Source organism: Haliotis rubra, unplaced genomic scaffold (assembly GCF_003918875.1).
Source record: "Haliotis rubra isolate DU_JTF1 unplaced genomic scaffold, ASM391887v1 Scf163, whole genome shotgun sequence".
NCBI lineage: Eukaryota > Metazoa > Mollusca > Gastropoda > Lepetellida > Haliotidae > Haliotis > Haliotis rubra.
The window spans coordinates 1,464,848-1,486,385 of record NW_025765592.1 but is presented as its reverse complement, the minus strand read 5'-3'; the positions used below and the strand labels follow the sequence as shown (position 1 = coordinate 1,486,385).

The window sequence follows — 21,538 nt, the reverse complement described above, 5'->3', positions numbered from 1 at the left end:
ATTCCAATTCGTACGTATGGACGGAGCCTAATACTATATCCCCAGCTTCACGCTAAACGCGTGGCGGGGGATAATAATAAAGTTTAAATGTTGGTTATGTGTTTGTTGCATATATTTGATCTGTGATATGGAAAACTAAACTATAAGAAAGACTCCAAGTTGCCAAGTTCAGGTGCTGAAATAGATAATCTGAACCTCTCAATATACCTCAGTTATTTTATGTATTTTTGTTTGTACGCATGTAATATCAAATTTATTGAGTATTTACAAAACTTCAAGCGTACCTGTACGCAACAGACTTAATAGGAATTGAGTTTACACATACATATTTGCGTAATTTACGCAGATACGCAGCTTATCTGTACCTCTGTAACCTTGGTGCTTCAATCCCTCCAGAAATCTCCTTATGAACCTATGCAGGATGCTTCTCTAAAGTATCTGGCATTTAAGACGGCATTTCTCTTGGCATTTGCGACGGCTTCTAGAGTTTCTGAATTACATGCGATAGACTTTAAATCCATTACCTTTTCGGAGGGATACAAACAGATAACATTTCGAATTGTGCCGGAATTCACTGCCAAGAATCAGACTTCCGCTAGTGGTCTGTTGGGGCATTGGATATATTGTATACCTCAGCTCCCTACCTCTACCTCTAGATCAGATAGGACAAGACTTTGATCTGTCATGTACAGCTACAAGATTGGTGACACAGTGAGAGATGGAGCCATGGACTGGTTAATGGACTGCTTGGAGGGAGATGGATACTGGTCTGTTAGACATCCTGCATCAAGCCGGAGATGTCACGGTAAGAACCTTTATACTCATGAGTATCTCCTAACCAAGAACATTATGGACAGAGGTTCTAACTTCCGGGCTATGGTTGACGGCTTCGAGTTAGAATATATATACTCGCTCAGGGTGTTAATCTTAAGTTCTGAACCTAAGTGATGGCTTCAACCGGGAAGTGACGTCATGGAACAGGGTGGAAACTGAGGACACTTTGTCTAATAGAGTTGCCAGATTCATGGTGAGTGACGTCATATCCTAGATATCGGTTCAGGGAACCGGAAGTGATGTCATTAGGCCGGAAGTGACGTCATCAGACCCGAAGTGATGTCATAGTTCACCAGAAGTGACGTCATAGAATCTAAGGATATTTGGGGTTTAATGGTAATTACGATAGATCAGATAGAATCATTCTAGAAATAAAGGGTACTATCGTAGTCTGGGTTAAGTCGTCAGGAACTAAGTAAACTTCATTAGTTAGGATTATCATATTATCAATTCTGTCAACCATATATGGAAGGAAGTTAGAAGACTCACCATCTCTGGGAATGCATACCCTCATTCTTATTGACCAATCTAGAGATAATTATATTTATCTCTGACTAAGTCATAGTTATTCTTAGGAGGTTGAGTCATCAACTATCATCTAGTGGTATAGAGGGTAGTATCTTCCAAGGGTAACCGTCCTTCCTTACTTGGGATTCAGGCTACCATAAGTCAGAGGGAATGTTTAGTAATGTTATAATTAGGAACAATTACATGTATTGTAAGTAATGGTTAGCAAACTTACCTCTGGATTATATGGAGTAGTTCCCACCCAATATCTTCCCCGCGATTTATCCTAAGAAGATGTCATATGTGTGTTGTTGTTTTTTAAGAAAAATTATGAAGGATTGTAGATAAACAATATGGTGACATCTGGATCAGGGGAGTTAACTCAGGGTTAGGATAGGCATACAACTAGGAATAGCTATGACTTAGTGTTTAAAATTTCATTTGATTTTCTGTATGTATCTGTGAATCCACAGGAATAGGGCTACCATAATCCAGAGGTAAGTTTACTAACAATTACTAACAATACATGCAGTTGTTCCTTTTTCAAGTCATAAAATCAAGAGACTCTTAAAGAAATAGACAAATATAGACATAGTTTTCAAGCCATAAAGTCAAGAGACTCTTAAATAGACCATTATAGACATGGTTTTTAAGCCATAAGATCAAGAGACTCATAAATAGACCATTATAGACATGGTTTTAAAGCCCTAAAATCATGAGAGTCTTAAAGAAATAGACCAATATAGACATGGTTTTCAAGCCATAAGATCAAGAGACTCATAAATAGACCATTATAGACATGGTTTTAAAGCCATAAAATCATGAGAGTCTTAAAGAAATAGACCAATATAGACATGGTTTTCAAGCCATAAGATCAAGAGACTCATAAATAGACCATTATAGACATGGTTTTAAAGCCATAAAATCATGAGACTCTTAAAGAAACAGACCAATATAGACATGGTTTTCAACAGCATTCAAAACACCACTAAAGCCACAGGGAAACCACCAACCACAACCCAGTGGGAACAGTATACCATTTTGTGTGCAGCTGTGGACACGCTTATGTTAGTGAAATGCTCAGACCCCCTCACAACCCTAATCAAGGAACCCATGAAGGTCCGGGTTAGAGTGTACCTTCAGCAACCCATGCTTGTCGTAAGAGGCAACTAACGGGATCGGGTGGTCAGGCTCACTGGCTTGGTTGACACATGTCATCGGTTCCCAATTGCGCAGATCGATGCTCATGCTGTTGATCACTGGATTGTCTGGTCCAGACTTGATTATTTACAGACCGCCGTCATATAGCTGGAATATTGCTGAGTGCGGCATAAAACTAAACTCACTCACTCACTCACTCACCTAGTCAAGGAACATCAGACCTCTGTATCAGAACTTGACTCGGCTTTATCAGGCCACGTCAATGACAACCCTGACCACAGCATCCAGTGGGGCAAAGTAAAAATCAGTGTTTTAAGCTACACCAAAATGCCACTCCTATTGGAATAAAGAAGTTCTCTTTTCTTAGTTTACCATTTTCAGCCACAATTTCCTCTTTTCAGATGTTATTGCAGAGACTTCAGTACCAGTATTCATTTTGATAAAGTTTTCCAATTCAGGCTGGGTTTTGGGGGTTTGTTTTGCCTTTTGCCATAAAGTACTTTGAATTTCTGCTATACACATGGAAATAAGTATCACAACACATGATTTTTAACACAAAGTTATAGATATTTATTTTCCTGCCATAAACATGTTGGTTTGCATAATTATGTTGATACTGATTTAAACATGCACATGCTACAATCAAAGGAAAGCATCAAGTGCAATACGTGTATCCCTCATTCATAAAATATCAAGTTTCAGTAGATTTTGTTCTTGATAAGCAAACATAAGTCTTCCTCAACTGATAAATGTTCAAATATGGGATGCTGGCATGTCAGTGAGGGTCATTACAAGAGATGTTGGTTGTCATCCATCGGCTATCAGCCAATTGACCAGACAACGTCAGCAACATAAACAGGTTCACCCATGGCTGTTTTACAGTCAGGCTTTTGGAGAAGGTCCTTGTCTTGGGAACGCAATGTCTGGCTTGGTGTGTGACGCTGAACAAGGGCTTTGAGTTAAGAAGGAGCAGAATTTGTCTTGAGGCATATGGTAAGTGTGGAATCGAAATTTGAACTTGATTCTGCTTGAAACTGGTAGCCAATGGAGTTGTTTGAGAACAGGGAAGATATGTTGGTGCTTAGGAGTCCTCGTAATGATCCTGGCAGCTGTATTTTGGAGGAATTGAAATTTATGAAGGAGTGTTGAGGATATGCCATATAACAGGCAATTAGAGTAATCTAGTCTTGAAATGATAAGCAATTGAGCTAGCATTTTAGTTGATTCTTGAGAAAGGCAGAGTTTTCCAATCTGATGGAGGTGGAAATGACCTGTTTTGCAAACTGCTGCTACTTAATTCTTCAGTGTCATATTGGAGTCAAAAACAATGTCCAGATTCCGTACTTGTCTGCATTATCTTACTGGTGTATCTCCAATTCTGCATGTGATTTTAGAATCGGGTATCTATTGTAGTTGTTGATGGGATCCAACAAGAAGAACTTCAGTTTTCTCCTCGTTCAATTTAAGAAAGTTAATTTTCATCCCTTTACAAACTTTATCAATGCATTTTTTGTAGTCTGTCAAGTTCAGTCGTAATGCGGTTTGGTCTGGCAGCAATAAGGTTCTGTGTGTCATCAGCATAGCCATGGAAAGGTATTTTGTAACTTGTGAAGATATCACTAATGAGAATGATATACATGGGGAAGAGCAGTGGGACCAACACTGATCCTTCGGGGACGCCATAAGACAAGGGACATGGTTTAGATGGAGAGTTCACGATTGTTACACTGAGAACGAAGATGAAAATAGGACTTTAACCACGTAAGAACTGTACCTGTGACATGAAATCGGACTCTCAGCCTCTCAAGAAGGATGTTATCATATAGCCCTTCTTTGAATCACAAGACTTCATCCATTCGTGTCAAGAGGCATGTTAAAAACAGAGTATCTTACACATCACCGTTTGTCCAACAGAACAGTCCTAAAATCGGCTGGTTATATTTTTCACCCATCTTATGCACAAAGTCAACATTCCTTCCTAAAGACACATGTCTAGAGTTCACACATTAAAGTCACTTATTTTCCAGAAAAGTTACTTTAAAGAAACTTTTAAGGAGAGCATATTTACCCAGGCAAGCTGACACTTGTAAAACTTACTTTTTGCATGACTAAGTTCTGCAATGCCATATCCTTCAAACTTGGATGCATCATGGAAACTGCTTTCTGAAAAATTAAATTCATCAGATTATTGGCAGGGCTACAAAGGACAGTGTTGCAGATGTATTCCAGGTTCTGTCCCACTGAGTAGCACAATGGGTACAATAGTAAGAAATATCCCCCATTTGTATTACCATATCGTATACACAGAATTATCATATTACGTATTGCGGTCTACTCCCATTTGCGAGAACTCCCAGTTGCGAGACTCCCAGTTGTGAGACAGTGGAGAAGGTAAGGAGCAAAGAAAACACACCCTACTCCCCTATCTGATAGAATGAATTAACCCCAGCTAATTAGGGATTAGCTATTTAACTGAATCTTGTGGAGGTAGCTTAAAAGAAAAAGTAATTAACCTACTCAGGTAAATGGCTTTAAAAAATAAACACTTTGTGTAGGTAACTTCGTGATCATTTGAAAGAGAAATTAATTGACCTACTCAGATTTACGTGCTTGAAAAATCTAGCAATAACTGTTGTAACTATAATTAATCCAAATGTATTTATTAACCTGTGACTGCTCTTTCCCAATACCTGTATTACAAGAACAAGCAGCGGCAGACTTGTACCTACACAGACATTCAACGACTACATCACTACAACCTGGGTGGACGACGACGCTCGCTTTCCCTTGCCCATATGGAACCATCATGACACATTCGGCCCCAGACAATCGACTATATAGACTCAAAGATCAACTTGCAGATGGAACGAAAAATCACATGCAGTATCTTGATGCAGTCGGCAAACTGCTGAAAATATGAAAAGTGTCAAAATTTCCAAATATGGACCCATGTAAAAAAAGTTATTTATAATGACACACAAACATCATAATAACACAAATCATCAAAATGTGTGAATAAAAAATGATAATGAAGTATTTAATGAACTATTTCTTCTGTGTAAATATAATGATAATCTTTTTCAGTATTTCAGTATTTAACTTGTTCTTTATTGAAATCAATAAATGCTCTTCAATGAACAATGTCTTCTGTGTCTCATTAATGAACTATGCCTCCTGCGGGTACTCTTCAGCAACAGGGCTGTTCCCACTTTCATCGTAGGGATTGGGAAGCACCACTTGTGTGCACTGAACCATTAATTAATGTGTCTCGCAAATGGGAGTTCTCGCAATGGGAGGACACCCGTATTGCTATTATATAATGGGGCTCTATCCAGAGCGATTTATTTATGCTCAATAATGGTGTGTGCCAATAACATGCTGTCATTTGGAAATCCCTGGTGGTTCTAGCCTGATTTTAATAAAGTATCCCAGCAGTGGAAGTATTTTTGGATTTATTATGCATGGATGGTATGATGGGTGATCTTGTTGGATCCCATATCTGTAATTTTTATTTTATTTAATCATGTCATGTTATTATATGTGAATTGACCTATAATATATTAAAACACATTTGATTTATTTGAATCCATGAACTAAATCAACCCCACTTTGCAAGAAAAATCCACATAGGTAAATATAAGTAAGAAAGTTTTATAGATCTCAACATCTTTATTATGAAGATCACAACATTTGGGAGTATATCTTTACTCCTTCATCAGGTGAATGAATGATATGAGGCAGAGAGCATATATATGTACCTGTAGGAACAAGGAATAATAGAACAAAGATTGAGGCTAAACAAGGGAAGCCAACAGTTAACTGGCGGTGAGAGGTGATTGGCAAAGGTAAATATGTATATACAGTGCTTAACTTTTAACACAGCAAATGCTTATATGTACTGCTTATGCAACAATGCTGTTCCTTTTGTATCATCAAAACATCATCGACCACTAGGTTTTTTAGGAAATTAAAATTGCATGAAAACCATATTTGGTGGTATAATGTGCCAAGCAACCATTGTTTCTGTATTTGGCCATCCGTGATGTCATTAAACAATTGAACGTGACATCAATGATGAGGGCAGTCACATTTGCTTACTGTGTTTTACTGCACAAATGTATGTGAAAAAAATGGATAATTAAGACATTATTACACTCGAGCAAGTATGTCATATCACTTATACGAAACTTGTGCAAAATTATGTATTGACCTCGCTCTCACTCGGGCAATACAAAATTTCACACTCCTTTTGTATAAGTCATATGACACACTTGCTCGTGTAATAATCTCTATTTATGTAATATGCACATGAAAGCACAGCAATTTTCAACTGATTAAAAAAGCACATATTGATCAAAGGATTAACCCATAACATGTTGATTCGTTAATTACTTTTTTTCTTGACTAGCGGATTTGTTAAGAGGCAGTGTTTATGTATGTAGATTTAATAACATATACTGAATATATTCGGTTTTGGGCAGTGGGGTAGCCTAGTGGTTAAAGTGTTCTCTCGTCCCGCTGAAGGCCCGGGTTGAATTCCCCACATGGGTACTATGTGTGAAGCCCATTTCTGTTGTCCCCTGCCATGATATTGCTGGAATATTGCTAAAAGCGGTGTTAAACCCAACTCACTCACTATATTGTTGTAAAGTGTATTCATATTCTGTGTGAAAACAATGTCCTCTCTTTAAAGGATTAACCGACAATACATTTGATTGATTGCTAATTACTGACGAACTAAGGGACCGTTCATAATTTATGGCTGGGGGTGATGATGATTTTTTTGGAGAGGCATGTACAATTATGAATGATCTCCCCCTAAAATGTATATACAAAATAAGTGACACCCCCTCCATATCATGTACAAAACAATGACCTCACCTTCGCATAATTTCTAAGCATAATTTTAAACATATTTTTATGTACAAAATTGCTGACCCAGCTCCCCAGAACAAAATTGCTGACCCCCCTTAAAATCATCATCACCCCCCTAGCCATAAATTATGAACGGTCCCTAAATTATCTTTTTAAAGAATGATGGACTTCATGTAAATAGTTGTCAGGTGTGCTATCTTGACCAGTGGGTGACCATTTTGACTATACACAAATGTGAAAACCCTGAAACAAAGTCACAAGGCCAGTTGAGAAACTTTCACGAGTTGTAAAATTATATACAATTTTTCAATATTAGATTTCTGATCGATGGGATATCATTCCTTTGTGTTGATATTGATGGATACATTCCTGGAACAAGGTAATTGCCTGATCTTATAGCCGAAACTTTAGTCGGTATTAATTTGTATAGGTGTATTTTGTTTTCAGTCATTTGTTGTAGCATTCAACAGAATCGTTCCACTTCATTTAGTTCTTCGATGTGTGACAGACATTTAGTCTCACTTGGGTCAATTATATGTGAAATATGACTCACTTCAATATATAAATTGCATTTTATAAATTCACGAAAAACAGATCATGTACTTTTTAATGATGTTCTAAAGTGCATAAAAATATATTAATAAATAAATTATGCTGGGAATTTAAGGCAAAAATATAAAGATATATTATCAACAGCAACTTATAGATCATTGAGAACGCTGAGTAGTGCAGTTTCACAGCTATGACCCTTTCTGTATGCAGACTGTAATTTGTCCAACAGGTCAAACTGACATAGATGTGCAGACAGACGGACTTTAACGTTCCAGGACTTTCGATATAAATGTCAAGTTAGACACCGGTCTGTAGTTTTTGAATTCAATTGAAGTCATGCTTCTTTATGAGGGGCTTGACAATGGCTTGCTTCATGGTGGCAGGGACAGATCCTGAACTCAGACTTTCATTGACGATTCTTGTGATAACCGGAATCAAAACGTCAATATGCTTTAAAAGAATCTTGGTAGGAATGGGATCACGATCGCAAGTTGTTGGTTTGCTTTCAGAGATAATTTTGCATATCTCCTAGTCTGAAAATACCCGAAAGCAGTTTAAGACATCACCTTTAAAACGAGGTAGAGTGTAGTTTGGTGCTTCATTAGAGTTCTCAGATGCAAGGTAGGTGCGGATATTTTCAATCTTATCCAAAAAATAAGTGTTGAACAAATTTGCCAGCTCCTTGTCATCATCTATATCCGGCAGAACTGTACCTACTTTCTTACCCATCAACGAAAAGACAAAGTCATACAGGGCATTGGCATCACTTGTACACTCATTTATCTTCAAATGACAGTAGTCAAGACTTGGATTTCCTTATTTGCATAGTAGCAGCATTCCTTGCATGTTTGTATATTTGCCGATGTACTTCTAACTTCGACTATATATGGAATACAGAAGAAGATATGCAAATAGATACCAAGCCCATTTCCTAGTGAGATAGCTCTGACGTCGTCCACATGATGTGCACACCGAGCAACACGCCGGCCGACGAGAAGACAGAAGCAGCCAACACAGTTTGTATGGCCAAACCCAGGCACCCCTTCTACATGGACTAGAAAAAGTGTGTTTTAATATGTATTATGCATTACCACTACTAATAGTTTCTTCACAAACTGATAAAATCATGAGAACTATCCAACAGTGGGCGATCGATACACTGTGTTGTGAGGTACGATCATCAACTTCTCTCAAGTATCCCTCTTTGATGACCTTAAGACCCATTGGTCCTCCGTTATGATCTTCCAATTTTTTCGTAAATAGATACATGGCCGCTGTCTGGACCCTGGAATACCTTCATTGGAAAGCCTGGTATTTGTCTCCGATATGCAGTGATTGCTGTTGCAGTGATTGTCTGGGGTGTCAATTAGATTTGGGAGTGACTTGCCAAACTTCCTAGCCAGGAAGGGCTTCTTATATCCTCTAGTCTGCAGCATAGACTTGGTGGAGGTATCTGAGACTAACTCCTCCAAACTCTTTCTGTGGGCCTTGAGTGCTTTGTTCCTGAACAGGCCCTTGACAAAAGGACTTCCCTTGCTGCAGTCTCAAGTGCGAGAAGGACACTGAGGAGATGACCCTGTGAATTTTCATGTCCTCTTCCAGCTTGAGCACCCCTAGTGCTTTCTCACACCTGAAGTTAAATAGATGGTTCTCTAACAGCGGGATATGTTCCAGCAAATCCCTGGAACCCTTTGTCTCATGAGGGCGATGAAGATTAGAACTCAGTTTTATCTGTCACATTAGAGTCTTTGTCTGTAGTGTAGAACTGAGTAGACGGTCTGGATACTTTTAAAGCTAATGCTGTGATTCAAGTCCTTTAAGATCGATCCTATTTTGGAAAGACGATTAAGGTACCTTATGCTTTTGTCTAGTCTTGAATAGTGGAGAATCTGGGTGATGAACCTCTCTCACAAACTCCTCCTGATACATGTAACATGTGTTATATTTGGGATTTCACTTTCTTAGTAAAGTACAGATTCTTGTACTTTTGTTGGGTAGAGTCCCATCCGGGATTTGAACCCACACCCCCAGGCACCTAATCACCAGCACACAAAGTCAGCCGCCTAACCCTCCTGAAACAGTAGAGGCGAGATAGCATTAGGGAAGAGTACCAGTCATCCCAAGTTTAGGCCCTCGCAAAACACCCTGATCTGGCATGTCATAGGATGAAATAGCCATATCCAGTAGGTTAGTGGAAAGACCCTCTATGGTAGGAGCCACTAGAGCCCCTGCTACTCGTCTTGCCTATGCAGTCCGTGCATCTGGTTGTAACGGTGGGCTCCTTGTGTGTGCTGGTAGCCCGTGAAGCCTGAAGATCCCATGTGGCCCATGCAGGTATCTATCTCCCTGACTGGTGCGATCTGAACAGTCAGGCTAACAGTTCTGGTAGGCTGGTCGTTGAACTCTCCATGGACCTTGCTGCTGGAGGGCACCGTACAGTTAACCAGGGCCTGGCTGGTCTGTGTGACTGGTGCTGCTGGTGAAATCACCAAGACAAAGGGATGAAACACCATGACTTGTGTTGGTTGCTTCTCAATAGTGATGGGTGTCAAAGGTAGTGGAGTTCGGGCTGCTGCATCTAAGTTGTGGTGACCAAGGCGGCTGATGTACTGCTGGCTGCTGCTCCGACCATGGCTTAGACTTGAGGTGTTCAGAGAGGTGTGCTCTAAGTCATGGTGACCCAGCAAAATGCTGTCTTCAGGTGATCTATCCGCCATTCACTCTGGTTCACCAAGGTACAGCCCACCTGAGGTAACCATAACTTACGGCTGAGGCCTAGACTTCCTTTCATGATGAGGTTGTTTAGCTGGGAAAGGCCCTGACTTCTCTCTGTCTCTACTTTGGCTTCCAATTGGTCTTATTGATCTTTAAGTTCCCTAAATTGACTCTCTTCTGTCACAAACCTCAAACTGTTCAGACAGGGAGGAAGCCAAGCTCCCCAGAGTCCACCAGGGCCTCTGTCCGTCCAACACCTCTGCTCAGTGTCACTGGCGAATTCCTTTTTTGCCATCATGTATCTCTCAAAAGCTAGGAAAATAGGGAAATACCTGGGAAATTTAGAACATTTTGCAGGGAAGTAAGCATGTGTGAATGTGTGTTTCCCCTGCCTGCCAGTGGAGACACTCCTTCAGAGAGCACTGTGGAAGACCACTAGGAAGTAAAATAATACAACTTATGAATGTTTAAAAGTTTTATTCAAGTTCAACCTGAAGATCAGATAAAAGTTTCAGGAAATAAGGCAATCCTGAAAGGGACGTATTCTTAAGAATTGTTATTGATATAGTTATGACTATGAAAGTGAGTTACATTTGTAACTTTAACAGTGCTGGAAGAGCTTTCACGTTTATCAAAACATGTTGAGTCAGTCCAATCACCAATCGCCAATATAAGCTTCTAAATACAAGAAACATCCTGTGCTGCTTCATCATGAATCAATAAAGGTTAATTAGGAAGCCTCAACACTTTAATTAGTCAAAACACTGTAAAATGTCTCCCATGGACATCACAAGGAAACCTTCTCACAGAGACATATCAAAGAAAACACATAGCTGCAAGACACTGGCTCATCTATAGACTAACACTTAGTCTCTGAATATATATGATTTTGATTGTAACAAATAAACCCAGTGAAATTGAAAAGGAGCCCCAGGGAGATCAGATTCAGAACCTGAGGAAATCTAGACTTGCTTCATTTAGGGCTTTAGCACTGCAGAGAGGGCTAGGCAGTAGGGAAAATAATGTGGTTCAGGGACTGTGAGACAGACTAGCTCATCTTCTGGGATGCTCAGTATATAGTCATAGGTATCACTTTATTGCATTGTTGAATATACATTTTTATATTTTTATTCAAGCTTGGGGGGGGCAAATCTATGCATTTGTGAATGCTGGTAGAAAGAACTGCCTACCCATTTTGATAGTTCCAAGTTTATACGAATGACCAAGGATGATATGCCAGTTGGCTTAGTGGTTTATGATATACTCACCTCTGTGACAGTGTGTGTGATTTGATTAGCTACGTGCACCCTCTTCTTGTGGTACTTGCCAATCTCTGTGTTAATTATATGTTGCAGTTCTTCTTGTTCGTCCTATAAAGGAAATCAATGAATGAATGATCCTCTCATCCATCAAATGTATAGAATAATGTAATCCAGTCATTGATCAATTTACCTTACCTTAGCAACTGAATTCAATTTGTGATGCTATTGTTTATTACACTAGGCTGAACAGATTTTTTAGTAATCAATGTAAAAGTGTTTGTATTTGATGAAACTGTAACATTAGCTTGTGGTTGAAACTTAACTGCCAACATTCACTGTAAAACCTTTCCCTTTGTGTCTCTACCAGCAACACAGTCAAGCAATGCTGAAGACACTCTCTTCAGTGACCTAAAGTTTGAATGCCTCAAATTATGGGTAGCCTTCAGCATTAAATACCAAGATATTTTTCTGACCACAGTTTTCCGAAAAGTAAATGTTGTCCATTCACGTGGTACTATGTACACCTCTGATTATAAAGTTACTCAGGGATGTTGAATATTATATTTTCAATCTGAGGATGTAAAATTAATTGCAAATATAAGAATGAAAAACAGACAGTGCCAAGTGCTAACCAAGGTTTTGTGATGCCTAAAATCTTCTGGGTTTGCATTTATCAGATATTTTTCACTTTGACAAGGATTTAGTTGTTAGTGTATGAATACAGAATACAATTTGGTTTTACCACCACAAAGATGCTGACAGGTGTAATGGTAAGTTCTAATTCCTGGCACAGTATTATAGTTTTTCACAGAGGCTTATACTCTTTTTACTATGTCTAGCACATACATATTCAATTTTGAGTGAAACTGTTTGGTATTAAAGAAATAAACAACAAATTATACACAATAGATCTGAAAAACACCATCCATTAAATGACTGTAAAGTTATTGGTTGAACAAATTTGATGTGGGACATTTTCCCAAGCTCAAGAGATGTAATTTGTGATAATTCTAAAAAAATATAATTAAAACTATGATTTTGCACTGCATCTCTCCTGTAGATGTGGAGGGTGATCCCCAAATTTGAAAACATCCAACCAATAGTTTTCAAGTTACCGGTTGAACAAAAATGCATTGGTATTTTATAAAGTTCAAAATATGTAAATTGATGTAACACTTTCAAAAATTCAGAAGTTGGAACCACACTTTGCACTGCATCCCTATTTTAGAGAAATCATTTGGACCCCTTTTCAAGTTATTGGTGGAACGAAAATGTGTAATTCTATTTTTTACAAATTCCTGTAATTCTTCAAAAATATCAAAATCAAAATTTGCACTCCACCTCTCCTTTAGACAAAGAAGGAGGTCCCTATATTTGGAAACACAATCAAACCAATAGTTTTCAAGTTACTGGTTGAACAAAAATTCCCTTGGTATTTTTTACTGTTCAAAATATGTAAACTGACGTAGCTCATTGAAAAAGTAAATAATCGGAACCAAACTTTGCAGTGCTCCTCTACTTCAGACAAAGAAGCTGTTCTCCAAATACAAAATCATTTTGACAAATACTTTTCATGCTATACATTGATCGAAATTTTCATAGTTAATTTTTTTATAGTTAATTTTTCATAAGTTCCAGCAATTCTTAACAAAATTAAAATACCAAAACGAAAATTAGCACTGCACCTCTCCTTTAGACCGTTATCCAGTTATTGATTAAAAACAAACTGCACAGATGAACGGATGGATGATAAACAAAACAGTTCCACAAGTAGGTTATGAAGCCCTTCTGCAGTTATCCTACAAATTTCCCAACAACTCGGGTTTGCTGTATGTTACACATAATGAAGGTGTTAGATGTCACATGAAATGTATTAAAAACATGACACTGTTATTCTGTGAATAATAACGTCCTGTTTATGAATGCTAAGATGTAATTCTAAATACTCTTTTCACACCCATAGCTTCATTTTTTGCTGAAAGCATATTAATTTCAAGATTAAGTGATCACATATTGGGATGGGCAATAATGCTATTTTATCTTTTTCTGTGTGCTATGAGTGGTATTGAAGGTTTCTATTCTAAGTTCCGACTGGTTATGATTTTACTTGAATTATATTTAAAGATGTATGTGTCAGATTTGCCAGGACCTATAATCACACAAGCATTCAAATGTCTGTGGATTGAAGCACTGGTGGCAACAGTTTCTTATGTGAACAAAAACTTACATTCTCATGTGAATTCAAATCACATTCTATGGAGATATAATAATTGGTCCAGTGATCTGAACCCAGACACATCAACACTTGAACAAATTTTGAGCCACACAGTTTCATTCAGAACATTAACGCTTCATGAATGTGTTGCAAGGTACACAAGTGATAAGACTGACAATTTGTTGGTGTCCTGCCTAAGAAAGCTAGAATAGTCCTAGGCCAAATGTTAGAAAAGTCCCTATCTTTTAGGATCTCTCAGCAGCAGTAAAAGCGTTATCCAGTAATTGGTATGACAACTCCCACCCTCCAGAAGTCTCCACTGGCTGGGCATTATTGGATGTAGTACTTTCAACTCAGCCTTCCTTCAACCACTGCACAATTTTCAATGTGTGTTAATTAAGAAATACACTTCGCTCTACCATCATGTATAGTGTAATAAAACACACTTTTGCCCTGAACTATTATAGTTAAAGCACGAGGACGCTTGCGTCCGAAAGTGCTTTAACGTTATATATAGTTCAGGGCGAAAGTGTGTTTTATTACACTATACATGGTGGTAGGGCGAAGTGTATTTCTTTTCTAAGATGCCAAATTTAATACTTTCTAAAGATAATTACGATTAATTTAAAGAACCACTAAACTTTGTTTTTTGTTACTCTTTTAACCATTACATATGAAAGATTTGTGGTTAGTCTTATGCGGAACACCAAATTTATTCTTTAAAAACTTGTGGTTAATTAATACCGAGCGATTAAAAGTGGCCAAAAGTCGCCTGCTTCCCTCTCTACCAACTAAAACCACAGACAGGTTACGTAACTCTGTCGCCAGAGCACTGCAGTGACGTCATATGAGGAACGATTTTCAGTTAGTTGTATAGAAAGTGTGTAGCACGCTCATCATTTTGATGATTTCTCGACATAAACGACGACATGCCGAATCGCTGCTTTGTCGCCAATTGCTCCTAGGGGTCGGGTGATGGTGTCACCATGCACAGATTTCCACAGGACCCCGCAGTTCGTAAGCTAAATGGGTTATGTTTGTGAGCGGTTTAGCCGCGTTGTGGAAGCCTGAAACGATATCTTACTTGTGTTCAGATCGCTTCACGGAAGTTAAAGAATCAAAACTATTTACTAGTTATAGTAAAATATGTATATGATTGATGACCATAAAGATTTTCCATAACACAACTTGTAACATAACGATTTCTTCCTCGGAAGTGAGGTTGTGGTCGAAGCAACAATAATATTGTAAGTAGTATTATGTTGACACCACACCTCGCTGCCAGGAGAAATTGATATGTTATACGCTATGTCATGCAAAATCCTATTGGCCATCAATCAAATACATATTTTACTACCAGTAGAAAGTAGTTTTGATTTTGTAACTCGTGAAAACAAACCTAAATAGCATTTATCCACAGACTGGCGGATGTTCCCGACAGGCTTTTCATTTTGAAAAATCGATAAGTCTGTTAGAATTAATGAGATTATAGTTTGTTTTCATCAAGTTAGAAAAATCAAAACTACCTTCTACTCGTAGTTAAATATGTATTGGAATCATAACCAAAAGGATTTTGCATGACACAACTTATAACATAACGATTTCTTCCACGGAAGCCGAGGTGGGGGTCGAAGTCACAATACTGCGCGATAAATTTCTTGCTACATTCACATGGTTAATGTCCACTCACCAGTATGTAGATACTAGTCAATGTGCGTCTTTTATATTTGGTCTTATAATCCTAATTAGTTTATTATCATACTTTTATGCATTTTGAAACTAAATAAAAAGCTGACGATCTGCTGATACTTATAGTGAATTTATAACAGAACTGTAATATCTAGACATTTTATAGTTTGCCAATGTGAATCATAATTCGCACACACACCCTAGTGTATGTTGTCTGTCTCATTACACTTCACGGCGAAAACAATGATTCTGTTGAATGCTACGACAAATGAATAAAAACAAAATGCAAATATTAAAATTAAAACAGATTAAAGTTATAGGAACAATATCAGGCCATTACCTTGTTTGAGGAATGTATCCATCAATATCCACAAAACTGTTCCAAATGATGTGTCTTTTAACAGTTTAATATACTGAAAAAGTGATAAATCTTTTCAGGTATTGGTGTATAGTCTCATTGGTCACCCAAGATAGCACACCTGGCAACTAATTGCATAATGTCCGCCTTTCATTAAAAACAGTAATTTAGTTAGCCAATAATGGGCAATCAATCAATGTATTGCCGGTTAATCCTTTGAAAGAAGGACGTTGTTTTACGCAGACACCGACACGGCAGAGTGTATTCAGTATAGATTAGTAAATCTACATACATAAACACTACCTTTGACAAATCCGCTATGTAAGATAAAAGTAATTAATCAATCAGCGTGTTATCGGTTAATCCTTTGATCGATGTTTATAATGTTGAATATTTACTCCAGACACAAGAAATGCCAAATGGGAACCTTTGTCGGTAATCTAAGTGTGTTACCACTAATTATACCTGTTATAAATTCATTAACTGACCATCAAGTGAATGATGACAAATAACATGTGTAGGTTTATACCACCTAACACGGGTTACAACAAGGGAGTATTAATTGCTGTATTGCATGTGAAAACTTATGGGCCGACACTGTTTTGAGAATACAAACAGATTTTTACATGACATGATTAAATATCGAGGTAAAAACACAGAAATGGGATCAATTTGGATCAGTCATTATACAAATAGGGCCTAACGACACCAATCAATTGTGACAGAAGCGCCTATGAAAACAAGTTGTAACTCGAAACTAGGCAAAGCAGGAGACAAAATTAAATGCCAGTAGATTGTGAGAACATATAGCTTTCATTTTCCACAACAATTGTCACGATTTCAGGTTTATACAAGCCTGTAAACAAGATAATTTACCCCCTAAAATGTAGATGAATTCTGCATCGGCCCGCAAAGCTATTCCTCATATGACGTCACAGAGTCGCGCCGCTCTGATTGGTTGAAATTTCGTTCGCGGGTGAGAATTGTGCACTGTTGTCAAAAAGGTCGATTTAAGTCAATTAAAGGTCGAAATGAGTAGTTTTAATGGCGGGGTTTCATTTATAACGATGCCAGTTAGTGATTTATGTATTTTTACCCCCTAGGGTTTATGTGACCTTTAAGGCAGAAAACAAACGACGGTGTCGGTGACCTAAATTAAGAATCCTCGCACAGGGCTAACTGGCGCGCTGTTCTATTGATGTGTCTGCCCCCTACGTTAAGACGAACGTTACCAGAAAAAAACAAATGATAACAGTTTGATGACGGTTTACGTTGGGATTAAATATCTTCTCTGAATTATTTTAATTACATCTGTCATTAACGTAAACCATATGGGGCAATATGAACGTTGCATTTCTACTACCAGCGTAAGTTTAGATCAGTACATCCAGAGGAAGTTGAGTAGTCAAGCGACATTCCACAATTGCATTGTGGGAATGTAAACATTACTTAACGCTACCGTGTCGCTGAAACCTTGTGAGTCGAAATGACACATTTTAACCGGGTCGTGAAAACATAAACGTAATGTTTCCACCAGTGATGTTAGCTGCGTGAAGCAACAGCAAATCAAGAAACTGGATGCAACGGTGTAGTTTACTGTAGGAGGCCGTACGAGGCGATGACAACTGACATGCATCGTGACGTCGCTTACATTGTGACGTAATGTAAAATGGTTTGATTACGAGGGGGCACACTAGAATGGCGCAGTGACGGGATAACGTCATTCAATTGTTACGTCATCAAAAAACTATACCTTTATTGTCTGATAATGTATTTTTTTTTCGATTGTTCTAACCGCTAGGCATCTTAGAATGAACAATCGCATGAGTGTGACGTCAAATAAATGACTATGGCTGTCAGTACTGCCTAAACCTGAGGTGGTACACGTTGTATTTACACACATGACGTCTTATGTTTTGTGTGAAATCGCCAGGAAGTGTGTTCTTAGAGATGTTCACGTTTTTATATAAGTTCACATAAGTTTTCAAAAAGATGTCATCTATTCTGCATTCAGCAAAGTTTTATTATCAACTCCATAATCAGTACCAGAAGTAGAGAATATTGACATTGCATTTGCTCTTGAGGACTAACTCTATTAGGATATCAACAACCAGGAAAGTGGGGATGAAGGTAAGTGTGTCAGTCCACAGTTCAGTAAATGGTGGGGATACTGATGAGAATGTTGTCTTTTTATGAATAAAACTAAACATAATCTAACTTTGCTTTTTTCACTTGTGGAGGAATTCGGGGCAAGTGTCTACAGCTAAAAGCATATCTTAAATAACTGTCATCATGAAAGTACGAAATCTTTAGTTTTGGTTGAGATGTGTGTAAAAGCGAAAGACTAATGACCATATATCATGCAAAAGAACTATCTGTTGAACCATAAAGTTTGTCTTTTCTGATTCTCCAACTTCTAAATATGCCACTCAAATAAATCATGTTCAATAGTCCACAACATTTGGTCCTGTATTATGGAACAGGTTTCATATATCAAATTGGGGATTTTTTGATAGATAACCTAACTTTTAAAACAGAAATATCAATACTGAGGCAATGTAGTTTAAGCTGTATCAATAATCAGTTTTACAGTTGAGTCAGTGACACCCTCACTTGTGATTGACAGTTCAAATGCTCTACGCCATCTCTCCCATCGTGGACCTAACGCGGTCTGATCCCCTGAACACTCAAAAGTTGGTAAACTATATGGGAATATTCTGCAGTCATTTTGCCATAAATGTCTCTATACTCTTCCAACATTGTCTTCTTACGTGTTCCTCACTTACAAAACAACTTTTCTTTCTCCTCTATTTTTTTTTAAAACTTGAACACTGTAATGTCTCCTAATTTCGTGGCCACGGTTACTAGTTTTACATATATATCTGTGATACTCTAGTTGCTTTACTGTCCTTTGTCGGCAGGTTTTATAATCTCTATATATATTCTATTTCAATGTCAAGTGTTCTCGTCACGATATGGCTGAAATATTGCCGATGTGACGTTAAATAATAACTCACTCACTCACTCACTCACTCGTGGCAACGGAGAACTGAATCAACAACATACAGCTTTCCTCTTCTGTTCCACCATAACTTGAGTCTGCATCCTCGTCGCCAAATGTAGTGTTTGCCAGGGCAGGGTTCCTCACATGCACAGATGAGAGACACGTCTTGACAGTCCCATACTTTATTCATGACTACCCCATACAGTCCATGCCGCTTCCGGTCACCCAGATAATACTAGTGGCACAACTTATTATCACCAATACGCTACTACTATCATGATTTTACCAACGATATTGATAAGATATATTCATCTTTACCTTCATCTGATGACTTAGTAATTTCAAGAAGTGATGTTCTGTCATCATTTAAACATCTCAAAGTAGGCAAATCTTGCGGCCCTGATAACTTACCTGGTATTGTTTTGAAAGAATGTGGAGAGCAACTATGTGTCATATTTCAGAAGATGTTTCAATGGTCAATTAGTTCAGCTGTTATCTGCACTCTCTGGAAAACTTCCAATATCATTCCTGTTCCGAAAAGGAATAATCCCCTGCCATAAACAATGACTATCATGCAGTTGCTTTGACATCGATAGCCATTAAGTGTTTAGAACGGATTATAAACAAAATTGTTACTTGATAATGTAAGTCATTTGCTAGATCCTTTACAATTTGCATACAGGCCAAGGCATGGGACGGAGGACGCAACATTAACCCTCCTGCAAAATATTTACTCTCATCTGGAGACTTGTAACAACTATGTAAGAATCCTCTTTATTGATGTTTTCTACCGCCTTCAATACCATCCAACCACACCTTTTGATGATTAAACTGTTTAATCTAGACATTAATAGCAATATTATCAAGTGGGTTAAAGAAGTTCCTGGTACACAGAACTCAGTATGTCAGTGTCAATGGCTATCAATCTTCTTTTCTCTCTACCTCTACTGGAGCTCCACAGGGCTGTGTTCTTTCACCCTTACTCTTCATTTTGTATACCAATGACTGTTACTTGTCATTGAATGACGTGTTTACTGTGAAATTCGCATATGACGCTGCTGTTACTGGCCTAATTTCTGATTCTGAACATAATTATCATCAAGGGATTAGAAAATTTCTATCTTGGTGTAAAGACAATTTTCTTTTTCTGAATGTAAAGAAAACTAAGGAAATGGTGGTTGAGTTTCAGAGAAATAAGGAACCTCTACATCCTCTTATAATTGATAATGCAGAAATTGAAAAGAGTGGACCATTACAAATGTCTTGGTGTTATTTTTCGTTTTCAAAACACATTGATCACATTTACAAAAAGGGTCAACAGCGACTTTATTTTCTTCGCCGCTTAAGAAACTTTTCTATTGACAAAACCACAATGACTGTTTTTTATCAAATCTTTTTTCAAAGTGTGGTGTCCTTCAATTTTTTATGTTGGTGTGGGGGTCAAAAACTTTTCAAAGTTGTTAATACTGCCAGCAAAATTACTGGAGTGTCTTTCGAGTATATTCCCTTTATTTATGAGTGCCAGATCGTCAAAATGGCAACTAAAATTAGAATTGATAGTTCACATATTTTATCTCACCATTTTCAACTACTTCCATCTGGATACTTCGCTTAAAACAGAGCTCGACAGTCCTTCATACCATCCAGTATTTGTGTTATTAATGCAACATATGTCTTTGAATAGTCATCATGCATGCGATAACTACTAACTCACCCTCTTTACCTATGTGGTTAATCGTATGGAATCATCAGCATTCATTTCGTGCATGTAATTATTGCATATATTTTTGTGAATTTTGTATAGATTCACCTTGAGGCTGTTTTTGATACAAAAAGAATTTCCTACAGGAAAATAAAGTTATATCTTAACTTATATTACAGTTTCCGTAAACGCGACGTCATGACTGATGCAAACTCGCGCACAATGATGATGGTACTTCTCATTTCTAGGGTTGGGTACCACGAAAGTTTCAGTACCATGGTATACCAAGGTTTTTGTTCAAGTACCACGGTATTTACCACGGTATACTGTGCTGCAGCACCTACTAACTAATGAATCCGATTGTCTTGTTTAATGATTTTGAATGAATTGGGCCGTGAAGTAATGTCATAACTATACTAAACAAGTATGGAAAATACAAAAGTGTTTCAGACTTCTTTTCACTCTGTGAATTTCAGTCATCACAACAAGAAACTCCCACAAGAAAATGAAATCTGAAAACTTCAAAACTGAGCTCACTGCCAAGTTCAACAACTCAAACATTATGTACAAAATAAACAATCTTGTTAATTCCAATAAGTCAAAGACATTAAGCTAACATAACTTGACAATATCACAAAATGACTTCACAAAAATCATATTGACT

The 21,538-nt window shown here is 37.8% G+C and overlaps 1 protein-coding gene across 4 annotated transcripts in view; it reads right to left on the bottom strand.

Annotated features, from left to right (window-relative positions):
- Positions 1 to 21,538, bottom strand: part of LOC124271753 (uncharacterized protein C20orf96-like) — a 167,948-nt gene that overhangs the window by 34,169 nt on the left and 112,241 nt on the right. For all 4 annotated transcript variants that reach the window (XM_046706918.1, XM_046706920.1, XM_046706917.1 and 1 more), the window contains 2 exons: positions 11,913 to 12,014; positions 4,600 to 4,665 (listed from right to left, as the gene is read on the bottom strand). In XM_046706918.1, coding sequence (XP_046562874.1) covers positions 4,600 to 4,665; positions 11,913 to 12,014 — 168 coding nt within the window. The remainder of the gene's footprint in view (positions 1 to 4,599; positions 4,666 to 11,912; positions 12,015 to 21,538) is intronic.